Source organism: Solanum stenotomum, chromosome 7 (assembly GCF_019186545.1).
Source record: "Solanum stenotomum isolate F172 chromosome 7, ASM1918654v1, whole genome shotgun sequence".
Classification (NCBI taxonomy): domain Eukaryota; kingdom Viridiplantae; phylum Streptophyta; class Magnoliopsida; order Solanales; family Solanaceae; genus Solanum; species Solanum stenotomum.
In genome coordinates this window covers 31,948,293-31,970,491 of record NC_064288.1, presented here as the reverse complement: position 1 = coordinate 31,970,491, position 22,199 = coordinate 31,948,293, and the positions used below count along the sequence as shown (strand labels likewise).

At 36.0% G+C, this 22,199-nt stretch overlaps 1 protein-coding gene across 1 annotated transcript; it reads right to left on the bottom strand.

The window, feature by feature from the left end:
* Positions 1-371: 371 nt before the first annotated feature.
* Positions 372-21,736, bottom strand: LOC125870221 (uncharacterized). Its single transcript, XM_049550598.1, has 15 exons — positions 21,610-21,736; positions 21,461-21,536; positions 21,339-21,385; positions 21,159-21,248; positions 21,021-21,074; positions 19,460-19,537; positions 19,299-19,367; positions 19,064-19,219; positions 18,860-18,986; positions 13,549-13,589; positions 13,034-13,123; positions 12,845-12,949; positions 11,870-12,037; positions 781-890; positions 372-684 (listed from the first exon to the last, which is right to left on the bottom strand). The coding sequence occupies exons 1-15, from the start codon at positions 21,643-21,645 to the stop codon at positions 606-608; spliced, it is 1,326 nt and encodes a 441-aa protein (XP_049406555.1). The 5' UTR covers positions 21,646-21,736; the 3' UTR covers positions 372-605.
* Positions 21,737-22,199: the final 463 nt, after the last annotated feature.

The window sequence follows — 22,199 nt, the reverse complement described above, 5'->3', positions numbered from 1 at the left end:
AAAACATCTTTAACATATACAAATTTATGGGTGGGTTTGTCTTCTTCTGCCCATTATACAAACTTATGAGAAGAGTTACAGAATACTACTGGGTTAGAAAAGAAAATTCAAAACTCCTGCAATATTCAACAAGAAAGATTCGTTTATCTCAAAGGGGTCTCTAGGTGGGCGAAGCAGAAACGAAACAACTCAGTTTTCAGGATAAAATGACCACACACACACATAAAAGAAAGTGAATAGTAGTCTTTCCTCCTGAAATTATGACTATAGCTACTTTGCATCATTTAAATACAACTTTTTTCTTTTAAATATTCATACTAGAAATTTACTATATGCAACCGTGCAAAGACATTAATAATGATAACTATAAATATTCTAAAATCTTATTTTTATACACATCATATGTAATTTTATAAAAAGTGCACCGCAATGTATGAATGTCATTGTTCTTATAGGTAGAACACGTTGTTACAGAGAAGTAAAATATAACATGAAAAATTACTTGTCAATCGTTATAGTAAAATGTTGTTATAACGAATGGTTGTGATAATGAACCTTGATGTAGTAGGTTATCAACTTCACGTACCACTTAAAATGTTACACCTTCACTGAACTCTTACGGTGCTGCTATCTTGTTTCAACTTGACGAGACTATTCTCAATGTTCCATAAAAGAGGTTTATAGCTGGAAAATATTAAGATGGTAGTGTTACTAGTTAATAACAAAAAGGATATGGGCAAATTGCTTATGAATATGTCAACAAGTCTAAAAGATACATACATGCGAGTGAGACCATTGTATGCTTGTATGGCCTGCTGGAGCCGTGCATTAAGCTGCAAGATTTCAGCAGACAAGGCTTCTATTTTGCTCTGCTCTTCAGCTAGCGAACCCTAAATCAACAACCGATTCGGAGGACATAACTATTATGATTATTTTATACTTCACCAAAATCATAATGACAAGGAATTCAATCTGTCTGGAATGATCAGTCCCAACACTTTTGAGTATTACAACCTTTTTTCCCCTAAATGAGACTTCCCGTAAGTTCATTATGTGTTTTGTGACTTGTGGGGATGGCTGACATGGGCACAAGGAACTTCGGTATGTTCTGTTGGACAAAAATAACATATCTAGTGAAATCCTACAAGTGAGGTTTGGAGGATAAATGTACGCAGACCTTACCTCTAGAGACTGTTTGAAAAATCTTCGGCTCAAGTGCAACAAATTAGCAAGTAACAAGGTAACAGTGCAAAGTCTATCGGAAAGGAACAATAAAATAATGTGATATCAAAACACAGTAAACAACATACTAGTAAAGATTATTAAAAACAATAATAAACAATGATAAAAATAAAAGGCAAGAACTATAATAATACAACTAGTCCCATGACAAAAGTCACCCTTAGCAACACAACACTACACTACCTACTAACCTTCACACCCTCCTATCTAAGGTCATATCTTCAGTATCCTAAAGTTGTGTCATATCCTACCTTATCACTTCTTTCTAATACTTATTCGGTCTACCTCTGCACTCCTCATACATATTAGTTAGTTGTTTTAGGACTACAATATATACTTTTAAGTTTCATATATTTCAATTTTCAGTTATTTTAAGAGGTAGTTACCATGGTTAACACTATGACTTAAAAATAAAACTGATCTATTTCAGTTTATTTCTAGTAATGTTTATGTATCTATTTTTCTATAGAATTAATATTACTCTTTATAAGTTTTCTCTAAGTCATCTTCATCATTTTTAGTTCCTTATATTCTCCTGCTTTCTTTTTTTTTTTGTAGCAAACTAGACAATGTTTTCATTGTCTCATTTGCAATTTTCTTATTAAAAACTAACAGTCAGTATCAGAGTAGTTTTCTTCTTAAGGGGTATGTGATCGAGTTGGAGAAGCCATGGATGATGGAGCAAGTCTCACCAATTGCTCCGTCGGTCTTTGATGGAGATTAAGATAACTATCAGATTTGGGCAGTACGAATGGGGACATACATGGATGCTAAAAATCTTTGAGAAGTTGTGAAAGAGGATTGCGACATTCCAGCCCTACCGTATAATCCCATCATTGCTTAGATTAAAGCACACACGGAAAAGAAGACAAAGAAATCAAAGGCCAAGGCATGTTTATTTGTTGTTCTATCATCAACAGTTTCCACACGGATAATGTCTCTGAAAACTGCTAAAGAAATGGAATTATCTCAAGGAAGAGTATGTCAGAGAGGAGACAATAAAAGGTGTGCAAATTTTAAACTTAATAAGGGAGTTTGAATTGCAAAAAATGAAGTAATCTAAAACAGTGAATGAGTATTCAGATAGACTTCTAAATATTGCAAATAAGGTGAGGCTACTCGGCTTTACACTTGCAGACTCGAGAATTGTTGAGAAGATTCTTGTAACAATTCTTGAAAGGTATGAAGCAATAATTAAGACCTTAGAAAATACCAAGGAATTGTCAAAAATTAATTTGACAGAGTTGTTCAATTCCCTGATAGCTCAAAAGCAAAGAAGAATCACGAGACAAGATGTTAAAACAGAAGGAGCTCTTGTCAGTAAGAACCGGGTTAACAAAATTCAGAAGAAGAAAAAGGATCAAGCATTGAGTGAAAGAGAAACATCAACCAATAGCAATAGCAAAAGTAAGGGAGGAAGTGCGTAGAAAAGTTATCCCCCTTGCCACCACTATGGAAGAAAAGGGTCATCCACCATTCAAGTATGGAGGAGACTTGATGCTAAATGCAAGAAATACAATCAACTTGGACACAAAGCAGTGATTTGCAAAAATAAGACCCCACGGTAGGAAGCAAATGCTCAAGTTCTTGATCAAGAAGAAGATCATCTTTTTGTTGCAACATGATTCTCAAGTAAGAGCTCCATAGATTCATGGTTAATTGATAGTGGGTGCACCAACCACATGACTTAAGACAAGAGCCTATTCAAGGAGTTGAAGCCCACTGAAATTTCCAAGGTTCGAGTAGGAAATAGAGATCACCATCTTGTCAAAGGAATTGGAATCATAGTTATCAAGACAAGCACTGACCCAAATAAAATTTCACAAGTTCTTTAGGTTTCTGAAATTGATCAAAATTTACTATTTGTAGGACATCTAATGGACAAAAGGATGCAGAATTTTCCTTCAAAGAAAATCATTGCCAAATCAGTGATACTATTGGAAATGAAATTTTCAGGGTGGAAATGAGAGGGAGGAGTTTTTCCTTTGATCCAATGGAGAAAGAACAACTAGCTTATTCCATGAAGGCAAGTGTAACAGAAATCTGGCACCAGAGACTTGGTCATTGTCATCTACAAGCATTATTGTTGCTGAAGAAGGAAGATACAACAAGAGGACTACCAACTCTAGTTGATCACTCACCAAGTTGGTCAAGCTTGTCAATTTGGTAAGCAAAATAAAAAGTTATTTCCTAAAGCATTAGGGCAAACTTCTTAGAGGTTACAACAGATTAACACAGATGTTCCAGGACCTAAAAGAACAACATGCCTTAGTGGTAATCTATACTATGTTACATTCATTAACGATTATACAAGATTCTTCTGGATTTTTTTCATGAAATACAAATCAAAAGTGGCTAGAATTTTCTCGATGTTCAAGAAGATGAGGGAAAATCAAAGCGGTTGGAAAATCCAATCCATGTGGTCTAAAAATGGAAAAGAGTAATTCTGGAAAAAAATTTAACAAATTTTGTGAGGAAACAGGTATTACTCATCAACTTAAGTGCTCTATATACTCTGCAACAAAATGAAGTTAGTGAAAGGAGGAACATATATATAATGGAGATGACGCGAAGCCTATTGCATGAAAAAGTGTTGCCAAAAAGTTTTTGGGCCGAGGGAGCTAATACAACAATATTTCTCCAAAATCGGCTTCCCACTAAAGTATTGTAGAATAAAACTCTATTCGAGGCTTGGAATGGATTCAAACCATCACTAAGCTTCATTTAAGCATTTGGTTGTGTTTGTTTCTTTCATGTGTCGCAAGTTAAAAAAGAAATGATTTTCTTAATCAAACTTGGGAGTATAACTATGTGTATCCCCTGATTCTTGTCTCTAATTTCTTTTCCTTGATTCGAGAGGGGAAGCCCTGATGAAAGTGAACCTTTATTATTTCATTTCCTTTTCTCTTCGAACAAATTAGAAGGAAGGAAATAGTCGTGATGGATCATTGCAATTGTGCATTGACTATTGTGCACTAAACAAGATAATTGTGAAGAAGAAATACCATATTCTCTTGATCACCAACTTGTTTGATAGATTAGGGAAGGTCAAGTTCTTCACGAAGGTAAACTGGTAAACTTGCTAAAAAGGTAGTTCTTGGAATCTTTGTGGGTTATAGCTCATCCTCCAAGGCCTACAAATTATATAATCCACAAACAGTGAAGATGATTGTCAATAGAGATGTGCACTTTTATGAGGAAGGGAGTGGGACCGAAAGGACAATCAACTTTTAGTCAAAGCTTCAGAGGAGCAAACATCCGATCAATGGCAAAATGAGTTAGTGGATGATCCTCCAATTAGAGGTACAAGATTACTCTCTGACATCTACCAACAAAGTAATGTGGCAATTTATTTATTTTTTGAAAATGGTAATGGTGTATTCTTCAGCATTAAGGAGATGTTGGTGACCTGCAAACAGAGGGGAACAAAAGAAGAGAAAAAAAATATTTACAAGGGTCCTAATAATTCTACAATTTGTTCTGTAACCTCTAAACCTTTCTCTTTACACCAAAAATAAAAGGATGCAATACAATCCCATCTAACCTTCTGAATGGAATTGGACCTATCTTCAAAATTTCTACTATTTCTTTCTTTCCATATTGTCCACCAAATGCAATTTGGAATTATCCTCCACCATGCCTTTTGACTCGTGCTCCCCCCTCTTCTTATCCAACAACTCAACAAATCTGCAGTATGCTCGGGCATGGTCCAGTTTGTTTTTGTGAGACTAAGGAAGATGGCCCAAATTTGTGTTGTAAAGTTGCAATGCAAGAATAGATGTTGGTTAGTCTCTGCTGTGTTCCGGCATAATGAACACCAAGATACTATAATCTTTCCTTTTCTCCTCAGCACTTCATGTGTCAGGCAAGCCTTTTTAGCAACCAACCATGTAAAGCATTTTATCTTAGTTGGTGCTAAGGTTCTCCATACCTTTCTCCACAAACTCTGCTTAGAGTTGCATTGCTGTGGACTTTCCATTTTGTATGCTCTGCTAACCGTGAAAGCCCTATCTTTACTATGTTTTCATCTCAAAGAATCAGGAGCATTGGTGATGCCAAGGAATTTTTCTAATAGCTCTAGCAATTTGGCCACTCTCTCCAGTTCCCAATCATTCAAAAACCTTCTGAAGATTAGATCCCACCCTTGTGTTGTCCAACATTCATTGATATTTGCTTTAGGATTACTACATAGTAAGAACAAATCTGGAAAGGATTCTTTTAGAGGAATCTGTTTGTTCCACGCATCTGTCCAAAACTTAGTTCTCCTGCCATTTCCCACTTCAATGTACGTATTAGCTTCAAGTTTTTGCCATAAGTTTCTGATAGTTCTCCAGACCCCCACCCCATAGGCATCAACACTAACATTACTGCACCAAGGATTGTACTCACCATACTTGGATCTGATGACATCCTTCCATAAAGCTTGCCCCTCTTCATTATACCTCCATAACCACTTCATCAAAAGACTTGTTTTGTTTCCTTAGATCTCTAATACCCATACCTCCTTTGTCTTTGCTTTTCAAGGTTATCTCCCATTTGACTAGGTTATAACCTTTAATTTCTTTGCATCCATGCCAAAGGAAGTCCCTCCTTAATTTGTCCAGCTTCTTCAGAACTTTGGGGGGTAATGGAAATAGTGACATGACATAAGTAGGAAGGGAGTCTAGCACTGAATTGATGAGAGTGTGTCTGCCTCCCATAGACAAATATTGAGCCTTGCTAATCTCCTTTCTGTTTTCTCCACAATGCCATCCCAAATTTGTATGCTCTTGTGTTCATTTCCCAAAGGCATATGTAAACTGTTGGCAAATTCTCCACTATGCACCCCAAAATATTTGCCAGATTCAAATGTTTGTCACCTCCTTGATTGGAAATAATTGCTTTTCCCCCAATTCACTTTCAAACCCGAGGAAGCTTCAAAACACAATAAGATTGTTTTTAAGAATCTTATTTGGTCCTCCCGAGGTTCACAAAAAACGATAGTGTCATCTGCATATAGCAAATGACAAATTTCTTTAACTTGTCCACTGCTACCCTGTATCTGAAAACCTTTGATCCATCTATTTTGTGTTGCTATTCTCATCAAGCTAGCAAAACCTTCCATTGCCAAGATAAATAGAAAGGGGGATAAGGGGTCACCTTGTCTAAGACCCCTTTCTGAAGGGAAGAAGCCCACTGGTTCACCATTCACCAAAACAGAAAAACGGACAGTGCTGATGCAAAAATGAATCCAACCCAACCACTTTTCTCCAATGCCCATTTGTCTGAGGGTGTTCATCAAGAACTTCCAATTTACATGATCAAATTCCTTTTCCATGTCCAATTTGCACACTACACCAGGCTCAACACCTTTCAATCTTGAATCCACACATTCACTAGCTATAAGTGCAGCATCCATTATCTGTCTCCCTTTAATGAAGGCCAGCCGATGCTTGTTGACCAACTTATCCACCACCTCTTTCAGTCTCTCAGCTAGTATTTTTGCTAACACTTTGTATATGCCTGAGATTAGACTTATAGGTCTGAAGTCCTTCAATTCAGAAGCACCTACTTTCTTGGGGATGAGAGCCACAAAAGTTGCATTGAAACTTCTCTCAGTCCTCTGATTATTATAGAACTCTTGTATCATACCTTTGATGTCTTCTTTCACTACTTCCCAGAATATAAGATAGAAGGACATGGGAAAACCATCGAGCCCAGGAACTTTCTCCATCGCACAAAGTTTAATGCATTCTAGAATCTCCTCCTCCTCAATTTGTTTCTGTAACTCTTCCTTTTCATCCTCATTAATACAAGTAATCCCCTGCAATTGTAATTTTGGCCTCCAAACTTCTGTCTCCTTGTACAAATTTTCGTAGCAACTCTTGATGGCCTCCTTGATATCAGTAGGATCAGTGACATTGCTTCCCTACACCTTTAAAGATTCTATGGTGTTGTATCATTTGCAAGATGTAGCTATTCTATGAAAAAAACTCTGTGTTCTTATCCCCCTGCTTCAACCATTGTATTCTAGATCTTTGTTTCCACCTTATCTCTTCATTTTTGACAACTTCTTCAAAGGACATTGCCAAATTTGTTTTTTGCATTAATTCATCATCTGTAAGTGGTCTTTGCTCCTTTGCTCCTGAAGGATCTCCCATTTGGACAATTTGTCAAGGATTTCTTCCTTTTGTTGTTTCCAATTGCTCCTATTATTCTTGCTCCATTCCTTCAATTTCCTTTTAAAGAGTTTCAGCTTTTCAGCTAAGACAAAACCTGTTGTACCAGTAACTACAAATGATGACCACCAGAAACTCACTTTCTCCTTGAAGCCTTCAACCCCATCCACCAGTTTTCAAATTTGAAGTATGACTTCTTGAAGTTCATGTCTCCACAAGTCAGTAGAACTGGGTTATGATCAGATACCAACTTTGGAAGAGTTGATTGTCTAATGAGGGTGAAGAGTTCCTCCCATTGAGCAGAATACATTATTCCGTCAATCCTTGATGCAGTTGTATGGTTCTCTCCTCTTCTCCAGGTGAAAGACCCTCCAAATAAAGGAGGGTCTGTAAGCTCCACATCCTCAATACAATCAGAGAATTCTGACATAGCCCCATTGATAGATGAACAGTTTGTTCTTTCTGATGGATATCTGATGACATTAAAATCACCACACACTATTTTGAGCCTACAGGCACGAGGAAGCACTTCAGGATTAAAAGAATGGAGGAACGCTATGGAGCAGGAGATGTTAATGATCAAGAAAAAAAAACTTGGGAGTTAGTTGACAGGCCGAAAGATAGGAAGGTCATTGGAGTAAAACAGGTGTTTAGAATCAAGCTTAGTTCTGATGGTTTTATCAATAAAATACAAGGCTAGGCTTGTTATCAAAGGATATGCTCAAATATTTGGTGTTGATTACTTGCACACCTTTGCTCCAGTGACCTGATTTGATACCATGTTGCTAGCAATAGCAGCACAAAAGGGCTGGAAAATGTTCCACCTAGATGTAAAATCTGCTTTATTAAATGGTGTACTACATGAAGAAATTTATATAGAGCAGCCTGAGGGTTGATTAAGGAAAAGAAGAAAAAGTATGTCTGCTTAGAAAGGCTCTTTATGGCTTAAAACAAGCTCTTAGAGCTTGATAAAGCGGGGTTGATGATCACTTGTTGAGTTTGGGGTTTGTCTAAAGTATATCTAAACTTGCTCTTTATGTCAAACATAAAGGAATTGATCTTCTCATTGTTTCCCTTTATGTTGATGATCTCTTGGTGACGTGAAATAATGTATGGCTGGTTGAAGAGTTTAACAAGGAAATGATGCAAGTGTTTGAAAGGACAGACCTTGGCCTAATGACATACTTTCTGGGAATGGAAAATCAAGCAAGGTTGTGATGAAATTTTTTACTGCTAAAAGAAGTATGAAGGGGAGATACTTAAGAAATTCCATAAGGAAAATTGCAAGGCAACAAGCACACCAATGAATCCAAAGGAGAAGCTAAGCAAAGAGGATGAAGTTGATAAAATTGATGAAGGAAATTTTAGAAGGTAGATTGGATGCTTGATGTATCTCACTGCAACAAGGCCAGATATTCTATTTGTTGTAAGTCTCTTATCTAGATTTATGCATTGTGCTTTCGAAATGCATTTGCAAGCAGCAAAAAGAATTATAAGATACATAAAAGGTAGGAAATTTATCAAAACAACAAATATTTAGCATTAAATAGGACCCTTTAGCTATACTTTCAATATTTACAATAAACAACTATATCTTAGTTTGCTATGAAATTATTTTTTGTATTTTTCGCATGGTTTTCACTTGAAATAATACAAATACAAAATAACCAACTAAGTAAATCATGGAAGAGAATTTTGCGAATTGGGTAAACATCCTGAAATTACTGTCTCATTACTTCCATGAGTCTCAAATAGACAATTGATTCTCCTTCTTCTTCCTCGAATTCAATTTGTCATCGATAATCGTCCTTGAAATTCAACAAATGATCAACTCATCATCGTTTTAATTTCATTTTTCGAGATCAATGATACAAAAAAATGAAGCAGCAGTTCATTATTAGAGCAACGGATTGTTGACTAGAGAAGAAATTCGCAGGCAATTCAGATTTGATTTTCGAGATTTAATCGATCATGTATTGTGTCAAATTTTTGGGGAGTAATTGAAGGATCTATTTCCGATCACAATCTGAAAATTTCAAAAAGGTCGTACATTCATCATCGTGTTCTTCGATGTCAGTAAGAAGAATTTTCTTTCGGTTAAATGAAGACGGTGAAGATTTCATTTTCACAAGGAAGAAATCTTAAATTTTGGAGAAAATAGCTTTTTATCTTTAAAAAAAAAATTACAATTGGAATACAATAATACAATTGATGATGTGATCTGCATTGTAAATTGAATGGATTCAAATTATTATGATGGATGATTGGGACACAAATTTATCAGGAATATAATTTAGAAGATTTGATCCAAATTGTATATTGAATATAAGAAATTTTGAAATACAAAATGAGTTTAGAATACAATTCTATTTAGAACACAATTTGTTTGGATGGTTGGAATACAAATTTATTTAGAATACAATGATAATTTGATCCAAATTGTTTATTGAATATAATAAATTTTGGAATACAAAATTAGTTTAAAATACAATTCATTTAGAATACAATTTGTGTGGAATACAAATTAGATTGGATTATGATCTGATACAATTTTATTTAGAATACAAATTTATTTGGAATACAATTTAGATTACCTGACCCAAATTATATATTGAATATAATAAATCTTGGAATACAAGATTAGTTTAGAATACAATTTTTTTTAAAATAGAATATGTTTATGAAACAGAAAAATACAAAAAAGCCCGAAAAATACCAAAAATATATAAGGATTGAAACAAAATATAAAACAATTGAAAACCCTTATTGGATTTGAATACGGAAGAGAAAAATATAAAAAAGCCCCAAAAATATAAATTAACTCTCCAAGATTATCAATAAAATCTCAATAACTATATACCCAAAATTAGATTACTCGAATCAATGAGATTCTGATGTAAATCCTTTGTATGACTTTTTCCATTTTGAAAAAAAAAAAAGGGGAGAGAATCTGGGAGAGAGAGAAGGGGGAACAAAAATGGAAAGAGGATGTATTTTAGGATGATGGTTATAAACATTTAATTTGCTAAAAACATTAAAAAAAATTGTTCTTTTTCATAATATTTTTAAACTATAGCTATTTTCAATAAATAAGTTGATAATTTTGACTAGTTCTATAATTTTTCCTAAAAGGTACTATCGAATATGGTGTCAAATTCAAGAAGAGTGAGAATTTCAAGTTGTATGGATCCATAGATGATGATTGGGCTGGATCAATTGACAACATGAGAAGTACATCAAGATGTGGCTTTAGTCTGGGATCAGGGATTTTCTCTTGGTGTTTCAAAAACAGGAAACTATGGAACAATCCACGGTAGAGGCTGAACTCATTGCAGCAACGGCAACAGTAAAAAAACATTATGGCTGAGAAATATTTTCTGATTTGCATATATAATTTTTTATGCAAAAAATGCAACATTAGTGGAAAAAGAATAAAGCATGGTGCATCTTTTATTTCTCCAACAATATCAATAGTTTATGCATTATTTAGTAAGTTTATGTTGCTTAGTGCATCGGATTAGCTGACACTATAAGCTGAAAGTTAAACATAATTGGGGTACTAGAATAAGAATTATAAAAATCCAAAATGGCACAAAGAAAATTCATTTCTTTTTTTAATGAATTGTTGTCTTTTTTTTTCTCATTTGAATCAATTGTTTCTTATATTTTTATATACGGTTAACAACTGAACAACCTAATCAAAACCGGTAACAACCAAACCGATAAATAAATATTCTATATGGTTTGGTTTTTAATAATTTAAAGACCAATTAAATTGTTCTGATTGTTGTTTCGACCAATAACCAACTCAAACCAACCCGTGAACAGCCCTACCTATAACTATTGAGACACTTCTATGACTTATAATTGTTTCTTATGCTTTAATTATGCATGTAATTAATGGAAACGGATTAAAAAGGGAATTAGAACCACCTACTGGGGTTGTGGAGTAGGAGCCATGACGGTTTAGGGGTTTTGGGTCGTGACACTGTCAATACGTATCTTGAAAAAAAATGTGTCATGACCGACTGTTCAGAAGTTGCAGCATACATGCATGAATGTAAAAAGAATAGCTCTTTTATTACAGTTCAAATGCATCTACCTGTCTGCTATTCGACCTAAATGACTGTGCAAGGCACAGTGTGACAATTGTTCCATTGCATTTCAGGATGCGAGTGAACCAGATTCAAATTCAAATACTCCTTTGTCCCATTTTATGTGACACCATTTGACTTGGATCCGTATTAAGAAAAAAGAAAGATGTTTAAAACTTGTGGTCTAAACTAATCCTTAGATTTGGGTGGCAATAAATCATTTCAATAAAGTAAATGGGAAATTTTAACGTTAAATTATTTTTAATTATAGTAAGGTGATATTTTTTTTGGGACGGATTATAAAGGAAAGGGTGTCACATAAAATGGGACGGAGGGAATAGCAAATAGTAACATAATAAGAGTTTGATGAATAACCTTGATGGAGATGATGTCAGCATATTGTGTGCCTTGAATTTCATTTTTGCTGCCTTTGGCGCCTTGCTGGATCAGGTTGTTGTTTGCAGTTGCTATTGCAGTTTGGTCATTCCTTAACTTATCTAACATAACACGAAGCTCCTCATTTTGCTTGAGACAATCTTTGACCTGCATGGAAGTACTTCAAAAATAATGTCTCTGACCAGAAGAGAAACATTCGGGACATTGGAGCTACATTACCAAGGGTGTAACTACAATAGAATATGAAGAAAACTATCCCGTACACCAAAGAAGGAAATATACTCAACCAACTGATTGCATCTAAGAGCAAAAGTTAGATAAATGAGACCACTGTTGCATATGGGAATTTTTCTAAAGCACATCTTATGCTTAAGGAGTACAGAAAAAAATCACGCGTAGCCAAACTGAGTAAACTATTGAAATCTTCAAGAATTTGCAGGTAGCAGAAGCCAGCCAACCCAAAAACTTCCTCAAGAAGAAGATGCTTTATTGTTCTGATTTCTGAATCAAAGAAAGGTTCGACATCTTTTTTGTTCTCACTGGTACTACTAGCACTTCATGCTTTGATTTCAATACGGATATGATATCAGACACATTCACCAAGACTATTTGGTTTTGACGGTTAACAAATTGCAGGAATGATTGCCAAGTTCTTCCCATGTAACTCTTTTGCAATCACCAATACTTTTCAGTACTAACCTTATGAGAGAAACGACACTCATAAGTCATAAACCTTCCTCCAATCTGTCAACTATTTATTACAATCAAAGATTACATTAAGGAAAAGTAAACAGACTTGTCAATAATTATATACAGAGCATGATTTACTACTATTGAAACAGGACATGGAAGAAACTACATATAAGAAAATATTTCAAAGTAAACTTCAAAACAATGTGAACAGGCATCATACCATCTTCTCATCCTAATTTAACTTCAAGCACTTGAAATTACCTGATTCTCCCACTGCACCGCCACCCCTAAAGCTTCTTGATGAGCAGAAGAAAGATTAGAATTTTCCTCATATAATCTCTCTATCTCTGAGGATTGTGAATCAATCTGAAATAAGAACAGAATGGAATGATTTCAAATTTCACATTGCAAAATGAAAAACAAAATAAAAATAGAGGATGGAGGATATACCTCCATTAGAAGTTTCTGCCGGCTACTTTCCAATCTTTCAATAGCCACTGCCATATCATGTAATTGCTTTTCAAGCCTCACCTTGTCTTCCTTAAAGGGTTGAAATAAGACCTTAAACTCAAAGAACATTGTTCTACCAAAAGTTTATAATACACTTAACCACATGAGTGTTACCAAAGTACGACCGAAAACATTTTTTGAAGGGGCCAAAAATTTGAAGGGAATTAGCAAAAGAATTTAGTTGTGATAAAAAGACCTTAAGAAACAAACCCAAAATTGAGGAACAGTTTTTGCACAGAAAAAAATGAGTCAACAGGGCAATTACACTGCAAGGGGATTTAGCAGCATGATATAAAGAATAATAATTTTAATAATGTATAAAAAAAAAATTTAAAAGAAATTATCAAAAATAATGTATGCTCATTGGAAGATCATTTTCCTTTCCACAGAAAACATTAGCCAACTCAAATTTAACATGCTGAATTTTATTTATCAACTGCAGACGCATTGATTACCTCTGAGAATGTCTTCTGGGATGCCTTTCCGGTGACTTCACCTGTAATAAATAGCACAATAATACAGAAAAGGCCAACAGATATCACGAGACAGCCAACTGGTCGTTAAATGATAGATATTACAAGCGAAAGAGAAGTTCATGTAATGCATATGATTTATAGTTTACTATGTTAGGTGATTCTTGTTTCTTTTTCACTTCCTAAATTTTGTTGTGCAGTAATATTTTCAGATTGCAGTTTCAAAAAAATCTATTTTCAGATTGTTTGCACTCCCCTTCGCTTGCTTCGATATGACCTACATTACTTTCTATTATTATTGATTGACATGAGTCAATTGGATAATGACCTTCATCAATCCACATAGGCTCTTCTGATATTATGGAGTGGACACCCTCAATTTTGAGCTTATAACTACTATTTTACCTTTACCTCCGAAGTCTTTTTTTTCCTCAACAATTTGAAAGTAGTGAAAATTATGCTTCCTTCTGTCTCTTCTCTCTCCCCGTAACTTTCTGCCTCTTCTCTTTCCATGTAACCTTCTCTCCTTTGCCACATACGCCAGGGTCACCGACCCATCTCCCCTACACCACCGCATTGCAGACCCATCTGTCCTACCCACTGTGTCGTCGATCCATCCCTCCTACGCCACCTACCACCATTGACACTGACGTTCCAGATTTGGTATGTTTCAGGTTTTTTCTCTCCTCTTTTCTGCTACGGACGGAACCCTAGTTTCTGGTCCACTATTAGAGCCAGAGAGACCCGGTGACCTCAACTTTGTCATCTGTCTCTTCACCGAACTGCCGCCAATTCTGTGTTCTCCTCCAAGATCTGACCAAAGAAGTGATGCTATTTTCCAGCAACCTCTATACCAACAAGGTCCGACCAGTATCAAATTGGAGCAGTACTCCTAGCAGCTAGCAATTTACAGCTACTTCGTGAAGTCATAAAAGCAGGTTCTTTGTACTTCAAGACTTGCCGCACCACAGGTTTCTTTGATCTGTATTTAAATTTTTATTTGGCTAAGCTATATTCTGGTTGGTCTTCGCAGTTTCTTGTTCGCTTTACTTTTGTTTTGACTATTCCTCAGATGCTAGTTTTCAAAGTTAATTATTGGGAGATTGTGTATTCTATGCATTGTTCCCCCCTTATCTGCCTTAATCCCTTGCCTTCTTGATTTTTGCTATAGTTCTGGTCCAGATGCTGTTTGTTTTTAGCTCTTGTCCAGCCTTCCGTATTTTTATATCTGCATTGGTGGCTTCAGGGTTTGATGGTAGTTTAAAGCAGGAGCGGGGGTCAGGGGTGGCAAGGATACCAAGGGAGATTGAGATTCTAGGTTGCAGATTAGGTCTTGGGACATAGGGAGCTTGAGGGGGAAATCAATAGAGTAAATGACGATTCTCAAGAAGAGTTAGATCAATGTAGCTTGTGTCCAGGAAACCAAATGGGTGGGAACCAAGGCAAATGTAGTCGGGTTTATGTTGTTGTACTCAGGAAGCTCGAGGAGTAGGAATGGAGTAGGCATTTTAGTTGATAGGGAACTCAGGGAGCAAGTTGTAGAGATTAGGAGGGTGAATGAAAGAATGACGACCGTTAAGCTAGTTGTGGGAGGGCTGACTTTTAACATAATAAGTGCACACGGTGCACAAACAGGTTTAGACGAGGAGGTCAAAAAGCTCTTCTGCGGGGATTTGTACGAGGTTGTGAGAGACATCCAGTACACCGAGAAGCTATTTTTAGGAGGAGATTTTAATGGTCACATAGGGACCACATTTAGGGGCTATGATGATGTACATGATGGTTTCAACTTTGGGGATAGAAATCAAGATTTCCACTTTTAATTTCACTAGTGCTTTCGATTTGGTCTTAGCAAACTCAAGCTTCCACAAGAGAGAGAAGCACTTGGTGATCTAATGTAGTGCGGCGGCTAAGACCGGGATAGATTACCTACTCCTTAGAAAGGGCGAAAGAGATTTATGCAAAGGACTTCAAAGTTCAAGGTTATTTCGAGGTGATGATCTCCTTGGCGACGCGTGGGAGGTAGATTCACAGCGGCTCCCATTGTGGTTTGGTAACAGGGAGACAATGTACCTTTGGGTAGCGTTGGTTTTCACACAACATTGATGAAAAGTGAAACTATGTAAGTCACATCTGAGGAGTCACGGAAAAGACGCGCGAAACTACGCAAATAAGATTTGAGGAGTCACTGGATAGACGCACGGTGCTACACAACTTAGATAAGAGAAAGTAGTCTAAAAAGATGCATGATGCTACACAAATCATATATGAAAAAGTAGTCACTGAAAAGATACAAATCAGATATGAGAAAGTAGTCACCAAATATATGCACGGTGCTGTGCAAATCGGATATGAGAAAGTGGTTATTGGAAAAATTCACAGTGCTACACAATTCAAATCTAAGAAGGCACCGGAAAGAAGCATGGTGACAACTTTCTTTGTCTTAGATGCTTCTCTAATCAGTCCTTTCTTTTTTTTGAGAAAAGGGTAACTTAGTATTCATTGAAAAAATTCATCATCCAAGAAATGATGAATTGGAAACTTACATCCCATAGTGTGATGGGACCACCCCATACAGTTTATCAGATTACAAGTTTCCTAAGAACTCTGCTACTTCTACCACCCCCCCCCCCCACCAAATCTTGTTTACACCAAAAAAATAGAAGACTAATACAGTTTGTTTTAATCCTCTGACAAGTAATTTTCTGTCCTTCAAAGCACCTAGTGTTTCTTTCCTTCCATATGGACCACCAGATACATGATGGGATGAGCTTCCACCATTCTTCCTTTTTACCTCTGCTTCCAACTCCTAGCCAACTGTTCAGAAGCTCCAATGTAGTCTTTGGCATCACCCAACTAATCCCCAAAATGCATAAAAACCTATTCCACAAACTGGTAGCTATTTGGCAGTGTATGAATAGATGGTTGTTCACTTCAGCTTCCTGTTCATACATAAAGCACCTTGAGCAGATTTGCATGCCTCTTTTCTGTAGGACCTCATGAGTGAGACATGCCTTCTTGATTAGTAGCCAAACAAAACATGAAACTTTCAATGGACATTTCACCTTCCAAAGCAGTTTCCAGGGCCATCTTTCAGTTCGTGAGACATTATGGTTCATCTTCCAGTAGCATGATTTCACTGTATAGACCCCTTTGTTGTGTATCTTCCATACTGGCTTATCAGAACTCTCAGAGTCCTTCTTAGCATGATTATTTTTCATGCATATAGTATTGTCGCAACTTTTGATAACATAATGATTGGCTAGACAGGCAGCTATATGAGTTATAACAGCCCGCCGGTTGCGGAAGCTTTTTTTATTATTTTCTACCAAGATCGTAGATACTCTAATATAATGTGAGAAATATTATAGAAGAATATTATTGAATTGTGTCTCTACATTATTATATTGAGACTATATTTATAGACACTACATTAGACTCCTTTTCCAACTAAGACACTACATTAGACTCCTTTTCCAACTAAGACACTACATTAGACTTCTTTTCCAACTAAGACACTACATTACAATCATTTTCCAAGTAGGATTCTATACACTATTCTTGTTCCTACTCCTATTCTAAATGAAATAAACCAATATAACTCTCCTCATATTATATATCAGTGAGCTCTTTGATGCCTTGTAACCTTATTTTAATTATGATATTCTTTTGATGCTCCATTCAAATAAGTTCCTACTGTGTTTAAATTTTGTTCATTTCTCTGTGACAACCAGCAACAGTAATAGTTACCTTATGATTTCATATCATCCTATTAAATATATGGTTAAAATAAGTTTCAATGGGATCTCCCAAGTCTAGGAGACCTTTGTTTGAGAGAAGTCTACCAAGATTTACAACTTGTCTTGGACCTTGGAAAACCGCAATCAAGCATGGAGGCCTTGAAAGCACTGTTGAAGCTGCAGGATCTGTGCAAGAAGCAGAGCATAGCTATCGCAGAATATACCCCGTGATCGGGGGAGCGTGCAGTGAAGGACACAATCACCAACAAGCCATCGCAATCATGGAAGCCCATGTCCCAGCCATCTGCGAGAGCAGATCCATGACCATGAATGCGCCGCCTCCAGGCCTAGTCCAAGATTGCGATCGCAGACCACTTGTCGCAATTAGGGAGAGTACTTAATCACCCTAGTTCCAGCTTTGTTAATTATAGCCTATTTTCTTTTAGGGCTTGTTAGACTTTATTATGTAATATTTAAACCTGGTATACAATGACAATAACATTCCCAACGAAATCCCACATGTGGAGTGTGGGGAGGGTGGCAGCCTTACCAATACTTTATAAGGACAGAGAGGTTGTTTTCGATAGACCCTTGGCTCAAGTAAAGCATATCAAACAATTTAAACCTGGTATAAATAAGTAGAAATATCTACTAACCAAAAATGGTTAGTTTAAAGCTTACATTTGATGAATGATGACTTTTGTGAGATTTGGAGAGATCACAAATCCACTTGAGTATATCTTATAGAGTAGATGTTGCTTAATTGCTTGTTTAAGGTACTTAATCTCTATGAAATGTTCTAGATTCTGCAAATCTTTGCAAACTGAAAATGGAGTTCATTTTTTTATGACTGAGAAATTTGTCTGGAACCAACCTTTAGGGCCAAGTGCAGCCTTCGACAACTTAGAACGATAGGCTGCGCAAACTCAAATTTGTGACCTAGGACACAATTCCCTCAATCTTTGCATTGAGCACAATCCTAACCTCTCTAACAGAACGGGAAAAAAATTCCAACCATGTATCGACAACCCAACAATCTTATCCAACACAGTTTGGCCTTATTTTTCAGTTTTCAACATAGCCACGGGTGACGAGTGGTATGTAGCTTCAAATCCTGCCACATTCAATCACCCATATTTAATGCTTTCCGCCTCCGTTCCCTATGAGAACTAAACGATGAAATATACACTATTTGTTATCTTTCACCTTTACACCAACCGATACTCTTCATGTTGCACATCCATCGCTCAATTTAACATCTAGTTGGAATTTCTGATCTTAGATTTTTGGACCTACCGGCCTTGCACTATTCAAGATATTCAACTGTGATTTGGTCGATCTTTCACAATTATTTCATATTCTGCACCTTCAATATTGTGACAAATTTTGTATCATCAGATGGCTATCCTTCCGTCTTTACTTACTCCCTTACTCAATAACCTTTAAGATCAATTTCAATGTTTGACTACCATGTATCCTGTATCTGGACATTTACATTTATACAAATTGATAAGAGCTAAGCAATTCAATCTAAAATATTGAAAAATATATACCTGAGACCTTTTTGGACATAACAGCAAGCTTCTCTTCCAAATCCTGCCTTTGAGAACTTAGTGCAGATACATGCGCTTTCTCCTCCGCTAACTGCTGTCTTTCTTGTTGCGTCAACAGGGTCACTTGCTGTAATTACAAAAATGGTATAGCAAATAAATAAAGCTTAAAGAGGTAATCATGACAACATAAACAAACAATGTAACCTCTAATTGAGATTTTAAATTTGCTAGCTCCTTCTCTATAGCTTGCATATGATCTGGCGGAAAAATCATTGAAGTTAAGCCACTAACAGGACCGGTCATTGCTTGCTGCTGTAATGAGTTTAGTTCTGCTCTTAGAGATCCCGCATCCTCTTCAGCCTAATCCCAAAAGGATTCAAACGTATTAAGGCATACTATTCCACTTCAACTCATTAAGTAAAAGAAAATACTAGCATACCCGATACTGTTCCTCTTCTACTTCCTTCAAGCGTTTCTTAATTGTACGAAGCAGAGCTGAAAGATCCTCCTATATTTAAACAACAGGGCTCATAGGAAAAAGACAGATGGAGCACATATAAGGTTAAAAAACAATAGAATGGTAGTAGAAATGATATGTACTCGTGCAACAACTGCTGCATCCTTTTCCATGGCAACATCCTTGAGTGCTTTTCTTAATGAAGGTATAGTGATTTGCTCCTGCACTTCCAAAGAAAAGAAAGTGAAGCCACCTATCTACTTTAAAGAGGTCTCAATATCTTACTTAAATTCCTTTTTATTTCTCCTTTCAGCAAAGTGAAGGCAAATTCAGAATGGTTTATCATCTAAGGAAAAGGATCCCAAGTGTGCAGAATAACGTATTGTATTGGGAAAGCACAACCAAATATATTGTTGTACTAAGATCTTAAATTAAAGTAATTACAGCATCATGATCTCATCCATGAATGAACACAATAGTGCTAGGATATGAGCAGATAAAGACCATATTAATAAGGTAATGATATTTGTTTCATTTATTACAATGTCTATAAATAATACTCCCTCCATCCCATAAATGTGAAGGTGTTAGACTGGGCACGGAGTAGAATGAAGGATGTACTTTTGAAACTTGTAGTCTAAAACAAGTCATTAAGAAATGTGTGGGGGTAAATTGTCTCATTAAGGGTTAATGGGAGTGTCACATAAATTGAGACAAAGGGAGTAGGAACAACGTCCACTACCTAAGTCATACTTTATCAAAGTCTTTGTATTCTTATTTTTTTTTTTTGAGAATGAACTTTATCAAAGTCTTTATATTCACTCCTAATACTTGCTGATTGTTAAAAGTTACAATCATTAAAGGGACATTATCTAGCTGTTACTGTGGCGCAACTGAGATGTGGAAATGAGTGGTGTTTGAGCTTTATAAGGGGTTCTTCGATTGGGAAATTGAAGGATGACTACCTTGCTGCAAGAATTGAGTCTGGTATCACTAGATGCTGAAATGAGGATTCTTTGCTATGGACTGGACAGAGCAACGGTGATTTCTATGTACAATCCTGCTATATAATTTTGGTAACAGCAGAAAATTTTTCTTCATGGCCTTGGAAGATAATTTGGGAAGCCAAAATTACTTTATAAAGTGGCATGTTTCAGCTGCATATTGACTCATGATGGATGCTTGACAGAGACAAATTTCCAGAAAAGAGGTCTGCAGTCATGCAGCAGATGATTCCTTTATGGGAAGGGAATTGAGGATAATAGGAATTCCAGCACTGTGAGGTCGTTAGTTACCTTTGATATCTCTTTTTCGGTATCTTTGGGCTGGAACATGTTTTTAATGGACGAGAATTTTATTTGGAGCCAAACTCAACCTTAGAAACTCAAGGATGATGAGTCTAATCCTCTACCCTTCTCCACTAAAAAAGTTAAGACTTAGTTTGCTTGGCACAAAGGCTTGAATCTTAGTGCTGGAAGTTTATATGAATGAAGCATTTACCATATAAAAAAAAGGAACACTATGGATTTGAATCCCATACATTGATGACTTTCAAATAACTGATCATAAAACTTTTTCCAGTAAGAACTTATTCTATGTGGACCATTTACATGACTAGTCTTCATTGAAGAAACTATAACTAAAATACAACATCTTTTTCCTCAGATAAATAAGTGTAAATATGACATTTGAAAGCTGCATTACCAGATCATTAAGACGTTTTTGCAACATGTTGTTCTCAACTTCTTTTGTCTGAAGCTGAAGAAGAAAATTTTAGAACAAGAGATATTCATTAGTACAAAAAAAAACGTATTCAAAATGAGGGAGGAAAGAAGTAAATACCTTTGAGGCGAGTGCTCTATTTTCTTCATCTAGTTGTGTGTTTTGTTTTTGCACAACTTTCAATTGAGAAACTAAGGCAGTGATATCATTCTGCAGATGTATACATAACTCAAAAAAATGAATATTAACCTAATGGTATTCTTAAAGCAGTGCAGTTTGTGAAAAGGAAATTGAGTTTACCTCTGATAAGCGAGTTGCACTCTGAGATTTTGTAATCCCCAAATCCTCTGGCAAAATATTTAAAAAAAATTGAAGATGAGAAGAATGGAGAAAGAGGAGGATTGTTGATTAAATTTTGTTACCAGGTTTAGCAAGATCTGGTCCAGAAGACGTCTTGCTTAATCTCTCTGCTGCTCTCTTTTGACGAATTTCTTCCAACTGCATACATACAAACAAGATATGGAAAATTTTGTAAATGAGAAACGAAGATTGCGGAGCCTAAAATTCATACCGTTCGACGACCAAGGGAGGCGTGACGAGACTCCATACCCCAAATCAAATCCAATGCGAGGAAGGACCCTTCTCCGCTCCTTTGCTAACCCAACTTCCCTTTAACACAAAAAAGAGGAAAATAAGAAATTTTTCATTTTCTTTCTTAACAAATATGACAAAATTGAATAAATCTTTATTTTGTTTTTCAAACACTTTCTCACCTTAAAATGATGTAATTAAGTTAATTTGGACAAAATTAATGTTTTCAAAACTTTCTAATCATCTCACATATCATATATCATACAATAACTTTCGCATATAACCACTCAAAAATAGTCTAATTACGCTCCATAACCATAGTTTAATAATTACAAGCCGTAGCTACATATTATAGGGAGAAGAGAGATTGGGAAAGAGAGGAGAGAGGCGAGCGAGAGTGGGAGAGAGGTGAATTGTATATGTATATCGGTTAGATAATTGTATATTATATATATGCATGTGTATATATGGCAAGCGAGACTGGAGAGGGAGGAGAAAGGCAAGTGAGATTGGGAGAGGGAGGAGAAAGGCGAGCAAGAGAGGACAATAATTTGTATAATTCACATCTCA

Excerpts from the sequence above, each read along its gene's own strand:
- LOC125870221 (XM_049550598.1), bottom strand. The coding sequence starts at position 21,645 with ATGGAGTCTCGTCACGCCTCCCTTGGTCGTCGAACG. Across the intron at positions 21,537-21,609 it reads CCTCCCTTGGTCGTCGAACG|TTGGAAGAAATTCGTCAAAA; the intron begins GTATGAATTTTA and ends GTATGTATGCAG. Across the intron at positions 12,950-13,033 it reads GGCAGAAACTTCTAATGGAG|ATTGATTCACAATCCTCAGA; the intron begins GTATATCCTCCA and ends TTCTTATTTCAG.